The sequence below is a fragment of the Pongo abelii genome, chromosome 7 (assembly GCF_028885655.2).
Source record: "Pongo abelii isolate AG06213 chromosome 7, NHGRI_mPonAbe1-v2.0_pri, whole genome shotgun sequence".
In the NCBI taxonomy this organism is placed as follows: Eukaryota; Metazoa; Chordata; class Mammalia; order Primates; family Hominidae; genus Pongo; species Pongo abelii.
This window is the reverse complement of record NC_071992.2, coordinates 115,660,025-115,678,950: the sequence shown is the minus strand read 5'-3', so window position 1 is coordinate 115,678,950 and position 18,926 is coordinate 115,660,025. Positions and strand designations below refer to the sequence as shown.

The window sequence follows — 18,926 nt, the reverse complement described above, 5'->3', positions numbered from 1 at the left end:
GGGTTTTGACGCAGGGAGGTAGGGAAAGAAGGTAATCAGGAATGACCTGTAGATTTTGAGTGGATGGTTGTATGATCTGGTAATAGGTGGAAGATTAAGGGAGAAACAAATTTTAAGAGAAACTCCTATCAGTAGAAGATTAGTAAGTACAAAGGTAATACAGTGATATCCACAATGACATTTATATTAAACTCAGGGAACTAAGAAGCAACACACTTTCACAAAACCTTAGGGAATATGATCACAGGTTAGACCTTTTCTTTAATAGAAAAATCAGCCTACCTCAAGCCCCAAGACCATTTCAGCTATGGAAATGAAAACTACAGTCATCTCTTTCTGGCCTTACATGGGCATATTTTGTTTCATGGGGCGGCTCTAGAAACTCTGAAGAGTGTGAACACATGACAGGCACTTAATAAAGGAGTGGTGAACTAAATGACACCTCCTTGTCCCATTATAATCTACTCATAATAAAATGGAGAGTAGAATTGAGAACTCTTAAAATTGCCATGTATCATGAATTTGGATTACATTATTACCTTATTTTTTAAAATCCTATTATATATGTGTGTGGATGCACACACACCACACACACAGATGTATATTTCTCTCTGATACTATTAATGTAAGAAGTATGTTCCAAACATTTTTCCTAATATAAGATCAGCCCTTTCCCACAATGTTTTCTTTTTACAATGAATGGTCATTACATACCTGTAGCACATCACCAAGGTCTGCTGTGCTAATATCTGGATCCTCTGTGGTGTTAAAAGGTACAGGAGTTATTCGTACAAGGGTGAGCACTCTAGGTTCTGGATATCTCCATAACATCATCCCTGGGCAATCTTCAGTTTCATTATAAAATAAGACTTCATAGACCCCAGGCAATTTCAAGGATTCTGTCAAATAAAAGTATAAATAATTGTATGATTTTTAAAGGGGAACATGACAAAGAGGAAAAAGTAAAGGAAGAAGAAATTATGAGAATAAAAGATATAAAGAAGCCAGTTGGTCATTTTTATATATACTCTGGAACAGAAAGAAATGAAGAACTTCCCCTAAGAGAGATTGAATGATAATGTACTATTTTTGTACTGCAAATTTTAACGCAGTTTAAAAAGTCATCTTGATTGTTTTTATTTAGTTAACATGCATTTAAAATGCACCCACATGCACATACACACTCTCACACTGAGTCTGTTGCTACTTACCAGCATCTTGTACATACTGAAATAGACCTGTCCGTAGGTCATCTGAACTTTGTTCACTTTTAAATGTCTGATTCTTTTCCAGAGGAGATGACATTTGAGGCACTGGTTCAGAAACTTGTACTTCAAAATTTCCCTCCTCATTAAGGTATCCATTGAGTAATTCATGTAGAAGAACTAAACAATTCAAATGTTCTTGACCCCAGAAGACCTTTAAAATCATAAAAAATTATAGTGGCTTTTAAATACAAATATTTCTTGAGACTAATTAGGTATAATCATATTTGAATTAATGTAGGACTGTAATTATGTTCAATTTAATTACTTATAATAAACTATAATTCCTAAAAAGTAATTGACTTACAGGATGAAATTCTATTGCTTGAATAAATATATAACAACAAAAAAATTAATTATATCTTATATTGTGTGAATAACAATAAATTTTAAATGTTGAATTGAAATTATGTTGATGTGAAGTAATGTTTATGAATTAATTTAGCTAAGAGGGAAAAGAACACCTATTATAGTCTGAGAGAAGGCAACGAAGATCTTCTAGGCCAAAATGTTGATAAAATCATAACAATAACCTTGTGGGATAGCTCTGACATTCTGCCATGAGATTAAATAAGTAATCCTTATTACAGGGTTTCTTTCTCTGCACTTTTAGAGGGAGCTTTCTCAATGAACCTGAACTTAGAAGGCTCCCAACTTCCGTGTTTAGTAAGACTGTGTCAACACAGAGGATTCCAGAGCCCCTGAAAATCAATTATACTACAGTAGCTACAGTAGAGTTTCACAACAAAAGGACTTAGTGTTTCCTCTAATGGAGATTAAGTTTTCTTTTTCTGCATGTGAGTAATATTAATCTATAACTACTAAGTTATAGACATATAATGACCAGTAGGTCATAATGAAGATTAAAACTTTCAAAAATGTTAATTTTCTCTGTAAATACTGAATAAAGGCAATACAACTATCAATTCTAAGAGAACCAGGTAACACAGAAAAGAAAAAAGAATATATAGTAGTAGAAAATAATAGCCCTATATCGTGTGGGTAAGTTTTAAACTCTAGGCTTAGGTTCTGCTCTCTGGAATTAAGGCATCTCAGAAATGAAAGTAAAAGATGTAACACTAAGTGTACTTGTGTTCTCATCAATCTTATTTTTATTGGATGCTGAAAAATAGATAGGTGAAAAGTCAAACTGGGGAGTAGAATGTTGTGCTCTAGCCTATAAATTGTCAAGAGACAATGACTGTAATACAGAGGTAATACACTGTATTTTGTTTTTGCTTTTATTGATGCTGTGGTTTCAAATTTTCTTACTTTTTATTTTTAAGCACTTGGTCATGTAAACAGATCATTATTGTTTTCAATGTGAAGTTACTTGGCTGCCTTGGAAAAAAGGTAAGACAATGAATATTCTTCATAAAGTAATACATGCTTATTGCTAAATATATGAAGATTTCTGATAGATACTGAAAATCTCCAAAGCAACACAAAACAGTAAGTTATTAGGATCTTCCCAAATCTTGCTCTGTGCATTAAAAAGGAAACTGGTGAAAACTTGAGGCAATACAACTTTTAGATAAATACAAACAATTGGCCGGGTGCTATGGCTCATGCCTGTAATCCCAGCATGGGTGGAGGATCACTTGAGCCCATGAGTTTGAGACCAGCCTGGGCAATATAGTGAGAACCTGTCTCTTAAAAAAAATAGTCAGGCACAGTGGTGCATGCTTGTGGTCCAGGGTACTCGGGGGGCTGAGGTGGGAGGATCTCTTGAGCCCAGGAGGCTGAAGCTGCAGTGAGCTGTTATCACATCACTGCACTTCAGGATGTGCAACAAAACGGGATCCTATCTCAAAAAAAAAAAAAAAAGAAAGAAAAAAATTCACATTTAATGTCTCCATTATTGACCAATTAGTTGTTTTAATTTTCTATCATTGTGAATCTTTCAAGCTTTTTGGATTCATGTCAAGTTTAGAGTAGCATCAAGTTACATGAAGATTAAATTAAAATCTATCCAAATACAAAATAATCAAGAAATAAGTTGGTTGCCTTCACACATTCTATATATGGCTGTTAAGACAAATGCATTAAGAGTTGGCAGTGTGACTAATTTATCAAGTGTTGTAATCAGATATCATCACATGTAAAATATTTAATATTAGGAAATTGTTCTTATATATTGCTAGTGACACTGTGCTTGCAACAGGTTGACTACTTTGCATTAATAATTAAAAAAATCTATAGCCTGAATAACATAGTGAGACCTCATCTCTACTGGAAAAAAAAAAAAAAAAAAAACATTAGCTGGGTGTGGTGGCACATAGTTCTACCCACTCAGGAGGTTGATGCAAGAGGATCACTTGAGCCCAGGCGATTGAGGCTACAGTGAGCTATTATTGTACCCCTGTACTCCAGCCTGGGTAACAGAGCAAGACCCTGTCTCAAAAAGAAAAGTCTACCCATAAAAAAAAAAAATTCAACCCAGCAATTCCACTCCTAGTTATATATCTAAGAGAAATGAAATGTCCACACAAAAAGTCGTACACAAATGGTCATGGCAGCATTATTCATAGCAGCCAAAAGTGGAAAGAACCCAAATGTCTATCAACTGATGAATGAATACATAAAATGTGGTATATCCATATGATGGAACATTATTTGGCCATAAAAAGGAATAAAATATTGACAATTGGTAAACATGGATGAACCTTGAAAACATGCCAAGTGAAAGAAGTCAGTCACAAAAGACCACAGGTTATATGATTCTATTTATACGAAATGTTAAGAATAGGTAAATCTATGGAGACAGAAAGTAGATTAGTGGTTTCCTAGGCCTGATAAGGGGGTTAGAGGGTAATGTGAGTAGCTGCTAATGGATATGGGTCTTTTTGTTGGTGGTAATGAAAATGTTCTGAAATTGACTGTGGTAATGATTGTGCAACTCTGAATATGCTAAAAAACCACTGAATTGTATACTTGAAATAGGTAGATTGCTGGTATATGACTTATATCTCAATAAAGTTGTTGAAAATTTAACAAGTAGCAATCTGACAAATACCTTTTCTTACCACACAAGGATTTAAAATTTAGTGAAACAGTTCAAAAAATGAACAAAGGCTAGTTAATAACCTATGAAAAAAATATGGCCAATACCCACAGACCTGTAGCAGACCTCCTCTTAAGTCAATGGATATTTTTGGTATAGATTGTTCTGGGCCTGGATTCCCGCTGTGTTTACACCACTTAGCTTCCAGATTGGCAGTAGCACAACATGGTCCTATCAGAATGCGGCTTCTTTCTTTGAGACTTGTTTTAAGGAGGAAATCGTTTATACTGAGTAGAAATGATGACCCAAGAATTATGCCTGAAAAAAAAAATACAGAAGAGTATATAATTCATCCTTATCAAAAAAATGTTTGGGAAAGAACTATCTGTATTTTTGAAGAGTATTAATTCATCCTTTGTCAGAGTCTTCTTGCTTGGTTGGCAGTCCACCACTGTTTCATGCCGTTTATACAGAGTTCTAGTTATGAAGCAGGTATACCTCATTCACATTCCTAACAAAGTAATATTTGCCAAAACATTATGACTTTTTCCATGTGTGAGCATTTTAAGTTTTATGAGTAGAGACATTTTCATTAAGTTGTGCAAGTTTTTCAAGCAACTACATTAAGAATAAGAACAGCTGCTTCATTTGTCTATTGTTAACATGATGGGAAAGGGTAATTTTCTGTGATTTCCTACAGTAACACAGTGCAGTATGTTACTCTGCTAGACACTCAAGTTTTTTACTGGTCCATGTTAAAATTCAAAACAATCAAAATATATAACATGTGTTTTCTAAAAATTTTAGTTTAATCCAAACTTCACACATCATAACCACTTGAAGTTTACAAAGTCTTAAAAACAGATAGTGGCAGGTTAGATTTATGAGAAAAACTATATGCTATAGTTCAAAGTAAATATACCCAGAAAAGGAATACACTTTAAAATGTAGGCTTTCTTTTGAACTTAAAATAGGAGTGTAGATCAAAACCTTTTCATAAAACCAATGGCACATTTTAAGATATTTAGATGCAAAGTTAAGAGTGGTGAGTTAACTTTCCTCCCAAGGATTAAATTGCCATAGTGAATATTGAATTTCACCAGACCACGTTTGTAATGCTCATGGCTTATTTTTCTAATGATATTTGATCCCTAAAAAAGATGAAAGATTAAAAAACACCTTAGGTCCATAGTATACACATGTTTTAAAGTACAGTAACCACATTGACTTTTCAATTCTGTAGAGACTTGAAAATTTCATATATGTTGTATATTCCTACTGCAGAAATGATATTCAACCTCTAATCCTCCACAGAAGGCATCACACCCACAAAAGCGTTAGAGATAAGACTTTGGTTTAAAAATAATCATGGTGGAAATCAATTTCTTAAAATGTTTCATCAAATTGTGAAACTGAAACTACCATTTCATTCACAATTATCCTGATTCAAAGCTTTCACTTAGTCTAAACAAACAAATAAACAAGCAAAAAAAGCACTCCAGAAAATAAAAGAAATAGAAACAGGCCCCAAAATACCCCCAAATAAAAAACCATCTTTATTAACAGAGTTCATAACTGAAGCCATAATTTTCTGATTTAACAGCATTACATTTCTAAAATATCTAAAACTTCTAAAAGTAAATATTTGCTAAATGCAATATATCTATTCATCATCCAGAAATTTGCCATAAAGGCATAAAAATATAGCCTTAATTCAGTACAATTATTTAGTAAATGAGCATTAACAGAATGTGAGGATTGCATCATCCTTTATTTTCAAATACATATATCTTTGTACAACCCCACAGTGACATATCTAATTATCTGTTTGTAATCTTAGTGTGATAGTCATATTGAATCCTTGTACACAGTGTTTAACGCCAAAGGCCACCTAGGCTGCTTATCTTATTTAATGGTTATCATTATCTCTTCAGGCACCCAGACTGAAAAACCTCAGGCCCTCTTTGAAGGCTCTTATTTCCTTTGACAAATTTCTAAAACTTATCAATTTCTATTTCATTCTCTCCAATTCCATTATTTTAAAACATCAAAGAAGAGATATCTGAATAATATCAGTGAGTGAAAGAGAAGACCACACCATTTTCAACCTCTAGTACTGACTATGCTGGAGGCAAGGACCAGCTTATTCAGTGTAGTCCTGGGCACAACAGTAGCTATTCAGGACATGTTCCATTGAACTGAATCGACAGTTTAGAATCTGATCCTATTTTTCAGCTGCCTCAACATGTTTCTTAATTGGTAGACAGGAAATAAAACTGCTTACATCTTTGGTTTCATTTTTTACCACTGTAACATAACCAGGCTGGATGGAAGAGATCTAGAAATCATCTACTCCAAGTCCCCTCACTTTAAAAAAAAAAAGCTTTCTATTTTGATATAACTTTGGGCCTACATAAAAAGTTGAAAAAACATACTGTATAATGTTCCTGTATACCCTTCACCTAGCTATGTAACTTTAGTACAAATACTGAAATCAGGAAATCCACATTGATATAATACTTTTAAATAATCTACACATCTTTTTAAATTTTTGCCATTTTTCCCACTAATTTCCTCTTTCTGGTCCAGGATTCAACGTAGGATCCCTACTGAATTTAATCATCGAAGCTTCTTAGTATTCTTTAATATGTGACACATCCCCCAGCTTTCTTTGTCTTTTATGACTTTGATACTGTGGAATAACCCAGGACAATCATTCTGCAACGTGTCTGTCTGTTGGGATATATCTGATGTTTTCTTGTGATCAGAATGAGGTTATGCATTTTTGACAATACCACAGAAGTGACACCCTTAGTGCATCATATTGGTGTACGTGATACCAATATTTTATTATTTACAGTATTAACTCTGATCATATGGCTAAAGTGGTGTCTGGCAGATTTTGCCACTGTAAAGTTAACACTTTCCCCTTGTAAATAAGTATTTTTGTGGGGAGACACTTGGAGATTATGCAGATATGCTCTTTTTCTTCAAATTTTCACCCACTAATGTTAGCATCCACCAGTGGTCTCACCTGCAAGGATTTATTGTGGTGTGTGATAATGGTGGTTTCCTATTTCCCTTATTTAGAGCTGCCCCTTCTAGTGCCCACTTCGGTAGCACATATACTACAGCTGTCCCTTCTACCCCATATACTAATTCAATTATTTATTTATATCAGTATGGACTCATGAATATTCATTTTTATGGGTTATAATCCAATACTATCATTATTTACATTGTTGCTTACTCTGAACCAGCTTTGGCCATTGGGAGCCCTTTAAGATGGTCCCTGTGTCCTTTTAGTATATGCCTATCTTTTTTTTTTTTTTTTTTTTTGAGACAGAGTCTCACTCTGTCACACAGGCTGGGGTGCAGTGGCATGATCTCGGCTCACTGCAACCTTTGCCTCCTGGGTTCCAGCGATTCTCCTGCCTCAGCCTCCCGAACAGCTTGGATTACAGGCGCCCACCAACATGCCTGGCTAATTTTTGTCTTTTTAGTAGAGATGGGGTTTCACCATGTTGGCCAAGCTGGTGTCAAATTCCTGACCTCGGTTGATCTGCACATCTTGGCCTCTCAAAGTGCTGGGATTACAGGCGTGAGCCACTGCACCTGGCCTATGCCCATCATTTTTTGAGAACTTCTTTACTTTCAGGCCACAAAATATTTCAGGCTCATCTTGTATTTTTCCCACCCCATCTCTAGCACCAGCCATTTCTCCAAGGAGCTCTGGTTTCTTTTGTTGAAGAATGGTATCTAGAAACCAAAATCTGGGTGGGTAGGTATGCTCATTGCTACTGGGGTGTCACTGCTGCTAGGCCCCTTCAGCAGAGATAAGAAGTATATGTATGTATAGCAACCCCTGTATACCTACATATCTTTGTCTCTCTCTCTATCCACTCGTAAATACATTAAAAACCATGAATTCATACTGATACCTCAGGTTGAAATCCAACATCACAGGGTGGTTTCTAGCCTTCTCGCCTTCCTTATTTGTAACCTCTTTCTATGACCGTGAGAAACTTGCTAAGCACCTCTTCAGGTGTGTCTGTTTCTAATCCACCTTAAAACATCACTTGGAGTGGTCAAAATTAAAGCAAAAGAACTAAGAAAGCCATAAAGAACAAGTTTATGGAAGCAAAGGTAATTATCTACTAAAAAAAGCCATAAAAGGTTGATATTTATTTCTGGAAGTCTCTTTAGGAATGGGCTTGACAACACTTTGTCTACAAAGCATACAGAGGAATGAGATTCCTTTCTCACTCTATAGTGGCTTTCATTTAAAAAAGAGTATTTGTAAGCATGACAAAATCTTATATTTGTAGAAATAACATAATACATACAGAATTTGGATCATATTAGGTATTTCTACTATGCAGGAACCACTTTAAAATACTGATATTGTACTAAATACTGATATTGTACTAAAATTATGAGGCTTTGTCTTAAAAGAACTAGTACTTAAATGTCAAAATTCATATTCTATATGATGCATATCACTTGCAAAGTGCCTACCTCTTACAGAACTTAAATAGAGTTGATGGAAGGCTCTTCTTAACCCCCCCAAAGTTATACAATTACAAGTTCTTATTGACTTTATTGACCGGGGCAAGGAGAGAATGAAAAAAAAATTCCAGACTTGAATTATTACAAAACAAATATAGAAAAACACTTTCCTACTATTACACAAATCCTATATATATATATTTTTTTGCTTGGGGACAGAGAATGGGATAGCTAGAATTCTCAAGAGAGTAAAGATAAAGGTGGGGACAGAAATATCAGTAAAATTGCAAAGAATTAGGAAGCCAATGATCACACAAACATTTGGGAGGCTGGAACAAGAAGAGAGAAAGTGGGCCAGACTTAGGTGAGCACTAAAGAGGACCAGAGGACACACAATGTGCTACAGAAACAGAGGCCCTGCAATGAAGGCAAGCACTGAGCTAGCTATAGCTATGTTCCAGTGACAACAGAATCCAATGACTGGTTTGCCGGGAAACAGTCTAGCAGGATGGGGAACTTGCCACACTTCATGGGACTTTATGTTTGATATTCTCTGGAGATTGATTTGGTCCAGGAATGAGCATAATATTCAATGAAAACCACTAAGGTATAATAATACTTTTGGGAACATGACCCTTCCTCTTGCTCCCTGGTCTTGAGGTTAAGAAAATGAAGGCCTTGGAACTGCTGGCAGTCAGCATGTGGAGCCTAAGGGCTGAAGCAGCGTAACACAGAGGAAAGAAATCTAACAGACTCTTCCATGCCTCAGGACAACAGTGGTTTGGAGCTTTTCACATACGTAAAAACTGCTTAAACTAGTTTAGGTTGGATTTTCTGCCATGTGCAATCCAAAGTGTCACAAATAATACCTTTAACCAATGGGATTTTAATAAGTAATCTTCAGTTTTCCATTCTCCCCTTGAACTAATATTTCAGCAAACTTCTCTACTCTCATGGCTTAAACCATAATTTCTGTCCTTATGACACAGTATCTAAGACCAGGCCTAATTTCCTAAACAAGTGCTATTACCATGCTTCTGATTGTTTCTAAGGAATCTACATATCCTGGGTCACCTTCAATTTGATATTTATGTAGGCATGTATCCATTATTCAACCAAAAGTTACTGGTTATCTACCATATATCGGGTATATGAAGATAAAGTAAATAATTAGCAATTTTCTTTCATATCAGATTTTCTCTTGGCAACGTATTAGCTTCAAGTTCTGCAATCTCAGTAAGTACTGAGTGGGGAAGAGACATCCCAGAACATTTCTAGTATTGACTCTGTTAAGCACATGAACTGTTGAACAGGAATACTTCCCTGCTATCATACAAACCCTAATATTTTTTGCTTTCTTTTTATTCACTTTATGTGCTATTCACTTTTTTTTTCAGTCTCTTTTATTCTTTTGCTCAAGCCTACCCCTTGCTTTAGTCTTAGTTTTTACAGTCATTCTACAGTTTTTATTTGCCTGGAACTCACGCCTACCAGCACTGATCATGAGCTTGTTTAAATACACAAATGACAATGAGAATTTAATAAGATGCTAATGTTTGCAGTGAGGACACAGGAACAGCCATTGCCAGAAAGTATTAAGAAAATACAAAATCTACAGATATAAATATGTCCTGCCTGGTCCTTTTTGTCCCTTTTCTTTCTTGCCATATACCTACAAGGAAATTCAGTGTGGTTCAATTTTGAAATTTACACAACTGATTCAACTCCTCCCCATGTGCCTTCCTTGTCTGCTACACATACTGCACACACCAATCTGTTGTGACTCCATTCCTCAATGAGGGAACACAGTTACCTGTAGTACCACAGAAAGGTTAACCCACAAATATCAGCTTTTAAGTTTAAAATAGATATTTCCTTTGAACATTTACTCCTACATTAAAAAAAGCTACAACATAATAATAAACACATTAGTTAAGTGCTTTTAATCTTGGAACCAGTATTTATTTATTTAGAGACAGAGTCTCACTCTGTCGCCCAGGCTGGTGTACAGTGTGTGATCTCAGTTCACTGCAACCTCTACCTCCCTGGTTCAAGCAATTCCCCTGCCTCAGCCTCCTGAGTAGCTGGGATTACAGGCGCACACCACCACGCCCAGCTAATTTTTTTTTTTTTTTTGCATTTTTAATAGAGACAGGATTTCACCACATTGGTCAGGCTGGTCTCCAACCCTTGACCTCGTTATCTGCCCACCTCGGCCTCCCAAAGTGCTGGGATCACAGGGTGAGCCAGTATTTATTAAGAGCTTGTGATAACTTAATAGCAATAAAGGGTGGTGATGAATTTCACAAAGGGTCACTTACAGATGGTAAACCAAATTATACACTTTTACCACAAAATATGACAGTAATCCCTGGGACTCATGACAGGGTTATTAATTTTCCTTTCCCCTTTATTTCACTCTGAGAAGCCAGCCCATGGGACATCAGGCCTTTCTTTTTTTCCCAGGAAACATACTAAATATCTTCCTTATTTTGAATCTTATATATTACCACACATATAAACCTAGGGCCACAGAGAATACTCAGAGTTCATGTAAACTAGATATTTATACATCCAACAACCTGGTATAAATGGCAACAGAAAGTGAGTTAAGGCATGTGTTCTTCTTCCTAGGGGGACAAATGCACCATTGGACAAAATGCCTAGAAGTAAAAATTATAAAGAGCTACCTTCTTAACAATGGAACATTGGAAAAGGCCTGAATAATTTTGTAAAGTTCTGTGTGTGTGTGTTTATAGCAAATAAGACAAATGTTTATATTTGTTCTAGCTCATGAGTACCACAGGCATTTGATGAATTACCCTGTACATTTTCTGTACTTGTATTTTTTTCCCTAAATTTCCAAAAACAGTAAAGACAAAATTTTTAAAAATATGCTTCAAAAGTTTACAATATAAAATTATCACTTAGATGTTTAAAAGCATGAATATTATTAAAGTTACTTACCCAATTGCTGATCAGGTCATTTTTAAAAAACTTTAAATTCTGAAACAATTTTAGGCTTTCAGCAAAGTTGATATCCTTCACCCAGCTTCTCAATGTTAATAACTTACATAAAATCAGATTATGATTCTCAAAAACCATTAAATTTGCAGTGATACAATACTACCAATTTAAAGACCTTTCAATCTCACCAGCTTCTCCTCCAATGTCCTTTTTCTGTTTCAGGATCCCACTCAGGATCCCATGTTGCATTTAGTGATTATGTGATCAGGTCACTTTGACCAATCGTACGGTATGACTTCTACATTTCCTTCAACAGAATGCTTTCCTGCTGAATTTTTCTGTTGACTTTTCTCAAAAATCTACATTTATCTTTTAAATTTAAGTTTTAGCAAACTAATGGCAGATATTTAATTAAACTAAATGAGGTGTAGCAACATTGAGAAATAATTTCAGAAACAACTGGTACAATAAACAGAACCAATCATGCTTTGTTTGAATACTGACATACTTTTCATTGAGTATAAAAATTTACTTCAAGGAACAAATGGTTTCATGACTTTTAAAATACTCCTTCAGAAGACTAATAAATGCAAACCACTTGTTTTGGAAAATGTTTACAAAGTGCTGCCAGCCCTATGTTGTCAGTGTCTACTAGACCCTTAGTAAGGCTCCTAGTTTCTACATGCTGACTGAGCAAAATGCAATCTAAATCGAGCTTCTATATATCATTAGAAAGAGTAGTCAATGATGACATTGCTAGCAAAGCATATCCAGGTAATTATTTTATCCAGCTGTAAGTAATCTAAGGCTACTAGAAAATCAGCAAGCATGTGTTAGATACATCCAGAAGCTGATTTGCATAACAGTGAAGCATCAGAAAACCTCAAAATGTGAAAAGGACAAAATTTTGTAAGTATTGTCTGTAAAGACATAACAAATCCCTCAAAAATAAAGTCTTCCATTCCTTCAACCAATTATGTTGAAGCAGATAAAAATGGCATTTGGGTGCTCTAGCCATGAAAAAAACATGTTCGTCCCCACCCTTGATCAGAATATGTAAGTTGATCAGATCCTATTTAATTATATTTAATTCTGTAATAAGCCTATATAGAGAGAGCGCAAAAGAGAGAGCCTATATATATAGAGAGAGAGAGAGAGACAGAGAGAGAGAGAGAGAGAGAGAACCTATTAATATGGTAAACTAAAATACAGGAAGAAATGATATGTGGGACAAAACATAACAAAACCAGAGAACTACATGGACACCGACATTTAAGCTGTAAAAGATGCCAGTATTCCCCAACAAATGAGCTTAAAAGTCTAGTCATCAAAATAATAGACCAAATGGGTGGCCAGGCTACTAACATGTTTCCCTTCCCAAAGCACCTGATGACTTCTCATAGGTGAGATTTCCATTCCCCAGGGACTGTGACTTAGTCCTTACTGGTAAGTAAAAGCTGGGACCTCCTAGTTTAATTCAAACCTCTTTGTTTGGACATAAGAAAATGGAAAAACAAGTAGCTGGAAGAGGAGTGTTTCTTTCCCATAAAAAAAAGGCAGAATTTGTCATGAAAGAAGAAATGCCTACTGAGCTGGCTACTCACACATGGCCATTATCTGGGAAAGGTATTTTTTATGAAATGCTTTAGAACTCTAGGATCCTGGAAAAATGAAAACTAAAAATACCAAAGGGTGATGGAGGATATGCTTTGCCTCTTTCTTCCCCTCCAATCTGCAACCATGCTCACTGTTTTTACAGTTGTGTTAGTTTATTAGAAAAACATAACTTGATTGGATCATGTGGCTATGTTTAAAAAAAAAGCAGACTGGCAGATCTGACTGTGCATACTGGAAAGTGTAAGACAACCTTCTTACATAGGAAAGAATAACAGCAAATACATACTTGAAAAGTTTCTGGGATGAATACAGTAGCTGGTTAATTGAATTATGCGAGGAAACTGCTGGAGAATCAATTTTTTTTAAAAAAAGTAAGTTACATGGATGGAAAAATTGGTATAAACTTACTCAAATAATGTTGAAAACAACATGACTTGCTAAGTAATTTACTGCAGTGCCTTAGAAAATGGTCTTGATCTACATAATCCAGGTTTTGAAAGACTGGTATAACAGAAAGGCCAGCAGCCAGGAGATGTGTGTTCTAGTCTCAACTCCACCATTCAGTATCCCTGGGCAAACCGCTTAACCTCTTCACTCTGTACTCAATGAGGGAGTTAAGACTAGCTCCATGGGCTTTGGCCCAAGGTTCCTTGACACTTAGTGGGTCCCACATAGTAATGGTGGTCCATGAGGTATTTTTAGTATTCCTAAGAACCTAAAAGAAATCATGAATTTGTCTGAGACTAAGTTGTAGAGGTGTTCTAAAGGTTTTGTTTGTTTGTTTTGGTTACAATTGTATCAAGTTGGTATAGTTAGTTATCTAATACTAAATGCAGTGTGCCTAGACCATGAGCTCAATGGGAGAAAAGGATAATAAAGGTTATTGATAAAAAAGGATGACCTTTAAGGTATTTTTCAGCTCTGACATTTAGTAATTTATGACCTCCATATTCATGTGGTGTGATTTTGGAGAAAGGAAGATATACAAAGACCAATATTTACTGAGCACTTAATTTGTACCAAGCAATGTGTCGGGTACTCTGCACAGATTATGTCACCTAATCCTCCCAAAGTCCTATAAATTAAATATTTTTGCCTTCATTTGGGAAATGCACTACAGAGTAACTTTTGACACAACCAACTGGTCAGTAAGTAGCAGGGCTGGGGTGCAGATTCTGTCTGCCTCTTTACAGCACCATGTTGCTTTATACAAACTACTGCTATTAGTTCTTAGTAATTTCATTTTTCTAATTGGTAACTGGGTTGTAAATACATGCTTTTTCCTGTCCTCAGTTCCCTTGCTCAGCCCCAGTATGTTATGCCAACATAGCCAACAAGTCCAGGGGACCAACCAGGGAGTAAAAGAACATCTAAGATGTTGTCAGTTACTCATCACTCAGGGTTGCCTTGCTAGAAGCTTTCCTAGCCAACAGCCTACTGGCTTATATGGACAAGCGGGCAATTTGCTGTGACCACAGGCAACACTAAATGCTGTCACAAATTCAGCAGAGTGGGGGATAGAGATTTACTTCTAATCTTTTATTTTTTCACAGTCCTTGGGTTGTGGCTACAATGCTTGTCCATTTTACTTAACACTAACCTAATAGGGGCTATCATTAGAATGCTAAGGAGAGGCTATTAAGAAAAAAGTCTGTAGTACTTAATTATTAGGGCTGGAAACTTCCTTCTCCAATAACATTTTGTACAATGAGATAGCTGCATGTTAATTGACAGCATTTTTGTTGTCTCAAAGACCCTTTTTTCTCCTTTCCAAGAAACACAATATTTTAATATGTGTATATGTAAAATTTGTATCAGTTGTTTTTTCCAAATGCATCTATTAATAAATCTAGTGAAAAGGTTCTTTATCATATGATGAAAGAAAAAGCACTGATTTTTTTTTTCTAGAGTACATAGGACACACAAGGTCCAATGTAATGGCACACAATTCTAAAACAAATACCCTGAGGCCAGCAGTTTTCTAGCAAACAGTCTACATTAAATTTGGAATTTGGTAACTAAAACCAATAACCAGAAATGACTAATTTGGCTAAAGATAAGATCTGAAGGTGGATTTACATGGAAGACTATAATGACTACACTGGATTTCTCATTAGAAGGGCTCAGAGTCTTATGAAGACTTCATATTCCCCAAGAGAACCATATTTACACAATTAACAATTCTTTTGTTGGGAAAAAAGCTTTTCATTATTGCATGTGGACACATGTGGGCTGTGTAAAAATACAAGGGATGTGTAACACACGGTAAACAGAAAGTAATGATCTTAAACAGGCCAAATCCTTGAACTCGTCATTAATAAATGTCTCTCTTGCATTCAGCTACCCTGGCTGCTGGGAGCCTGTTTTCTTCAAGTACTTCAAACACTGAAATCCAGGAACATTTATTATTTTAATCCATTACAGGCAGTGCTTGATTTAACTTTATTGGTTGCGGTGGTGGTGGTGGTGGTTATAAGTGGGGGTACAGCAATGTTCTTTTACACATCATTTCAAAAGGGCTTAATTATATTTTATAGTTTAGGCCAGGAATTCTGCTTGTTTTTTGTCTAACAAGGTTCAAATCGAGTTCAGGTCAGTGATGAATCAGAAGAAAAAGTCAGAGATGGTTATCTCTCTGAAATGAGCTCATCTCCCTCTACGAAAGGCTGGGCAGGTACATCATGTTCACTACACCACAGCACATGAGATCGCTCTGATATCCTAAGTTTGCTGCTTATTAGATAATTTTTTCTTTTATGCAGCTTTGAAATACATACATCGGAAACTCAACCCAGTGGATATCTTCCATATCTCTGAAGTTATTCTCCTATGTATTTTAAAGGCTTCCTTTTGGAATCCAAAACAGCTATAGCAACCACACAGCACTAAAACAAAAAATGTACATAAAGAACATTTTAAAAAATGCACAAGCTCTTTATCACAGGACAATGAATATATATCTCAAAATAAAAGATGTAGAATACTGTATTTACATAATTTGGTTAAACAAAACAATACATGACTATGTAAACACGGCTGAGCAGCACTTACCTCCTAGTGTTTTTTTTTAAAAATGTCAAACAGTCATAATTTTTATCTCCTTTCTTGAAGGTGTCAAAAAAATCTTTTCTTAGGTAGTGGTAATTAATAATGTCTAGTGTATCTAATCATATAACAGTTACAGCAAGGAGAATATAATTTGTATGTTGAGATGTCTTCTCCATTTCATATAATTTCTAAGAGGACAGGAGAATTACAGTATCTCATACATTTATAGTTTTTATTCTCATCATATTAGAAAACATAATATGGGACATTTTTTGAAAAAAGTTAAGATAATTTTACTTGTTCTTCTTATTTCCCAGCCAATTTTTAGAAATTCCTGTTCTACTTTTTGTCGAATGCCTCAAGGTTCACCAGGATATACAGAAATATATCATAGTCAAAAATTATCAGTAATCTACAGGTAATTTAAGGGTGAAAAAAGAAGTACATGCCAGTTTATCAGTAGCAACTTTGAACCTTGTTATAAAATAATAGGAGGGAATCTGACCAGGATTAATAGTGGTACTCAGTCCTGGGAGGGGAGGTGTCATGTTTCACGGACGCTAGGCCATCTGTTCTTTCCCCCTACATTTTACTTCTGCTAAACCATAAACGCACCTCTACCTCAGGGACTATAGAAAGGCATTAGAATTCTTCTGCTTTTCATTATCACAAGATTCAGTAACTCATTTCATTGTCAAGATAATCCCCTTTTACTCTTTCTTTTGCGCTTGTGGGGTATGCCAAAATGACAAATAAAAACCCAGATGTTACAGACCCAATGAGGTCTCCACCTTTCCTTGAGTGTTGGGTTTAAGCTACTTGGGACATAGTGTCAAAAATGACAGGACGCTGATGCCCACACCCAATATTCATTAAGGTTTGTTAGTGATTTGTATAGCTGTCTACAAGCTGTACTTCCACTTCAATCCTCAGTGGCTGCTTAAAAGTTAAGTTTGTCCTCTGGCTTTAACTGTCAAATAACTCATTTCCTATTGTTCAGGCATTGGACAGAGATGCTATTTCTTGCTAAAAGTAACAAAAGTCTTTGGGGTGCTGTAATTGGCTGGTCATTGCAACATATTATTTTAGGTAGTCATATCTAATTTACTATTTTATTTCCCCTTAGGCTAACTTGCATCTCTGCAGCACCCAAAGCTTATGACAACGCCTTATAAGACTTTCCCTGGGAGACCCAGTTAACTATAGAATGAAAAGTTGGAGCTCCACTTTTTATCAATTAATGACCTGGTTTCACTTTTCAATACATGAAAAGGAACTTTAGGTTCTTTAAATTTTATTGGTCCTGAATTCAGTGAACATGAGAAAAGGCATTTTGTATATGTGAAAAATAATGTGGTTATGCTTTCTCTCTCTACTTTTGTTTAATCAAAAAGATAAGTACATCCGGATGACAAAGGCTGGGGTAGTGAAAGTTACATAAACCATAGCCCTTTGACTAGAAGGAGTTCAACTCACTGGTTTTGGCTTGGGTAAAAACTCACCTAAGTCCTTATGGACAGGGGATCCTTCTAACTTCTTCCCAATTCTGACTAAAATGCCAGCCAAGATGACCTCATTAAGGTTCTTCCCCCAATCTTTTGTGGCATCTAACTTGCTCATATTCTATTTTCCTTTTCCTTATCTACATATATGGAGGCTGCCAATCTAAGTGTCCCCGAGACAGAGCAAGGCAGCCTAAAGTTCAGCTATTTCACAGCTCTCAACTGTGTGCTCGTTTGTCAAAATCTAAGGAGTGCCGCCCAAATAGAGCCATAATTTACTCAGACAAGGGGAGCTAAAGTCTGTAGCTCACTCTCCACCCTGCCTCTGGAAAGTGCTACACTGCAAGTTCACAATTTATAGCTATATACTTTTGGTTTCTCCAAAGCTACATATTTCAAATGGCAAAAAAGATTGCGTTGTATACACATGTAAGGGAAAGGCTTTTGTTGTTTTGTTTTCAGAAAATACTATAGAATGGGATGGGTTTAATGAATAGCAAAATAAATATTATCTGCCTTAAAATATTTTAAAATATATGACATAATTTCTAAAGGAGATGTACTTTTAATATAATCATACAATTTTCAGCAATATTATACACCAACCTTAAAAATACAAGCATTACCTCTACTGAAATCAGAACTTTTGGGTCATTTTACCAAAAATTCATGAGAGAACATAAGTATTCTAACAGAAATAGGAGTTAGGTTATTCTAAGTCACTGCTATACAGTATCTGCAGAGTGGAATTAAAAAAAAATCAAATCCTGTGAAACTCCCATAGTTTAGGGTTAAAGTATAACACAGGTGGCTAAGAAGAACTGGTAGATATTTTTTTGTAAAGTAGAAAATATTTAACCATTTCGTTTCATTCCAAATGATAATGACAGGAATTCCTTTAACTGCTTCAGTCAATAATTTATAAATATTTAGTTTTATAAATCAGTAAATAAATCTGAAAGCACAGATTTAAATGTATTTGAAATGCCTGGGGGAGAAAATTAACTTATCCCT

The 18,926-nt window shown here is 35.5% G+C and overlaps 1 protein-coding gene across 15 annotated transcripts in view; it reads right to left on the bottom strand.

Annotated features, from left to right (window-relative positions):
* The window catches only part of VPS13B (vacuolar protein sorting 13 homolog B), a 916,166-nt gene that overhangs the window by 158,073 nt on the left and 739,167 nt on the right, over positions 1 to 18,926 (bottom strand). For all 15 annotated transcript variants that reach the window (XM_054519206.2, XM_054519208.2, XM_054519204.2 and 12 more), the window contains 3 exons: positions 4,385 to 4,587; positions 1,212 to 1,419; positions 715 to 899 (listed from right to left, as the gene is read on the bottom strand). In XM_054519206.2, the coding sequence (XP_054375181.2) occupies positions 715 to 899; positions 1,212 to 1,419; positions 4,385 to 4,587 (596 nt within the window). The remainder of the gene's footprint in view (positions 1 to 714; positions 900 to 1,211; positions 1,420 to 4,384; positions 4,588 to 18,926) is intronic.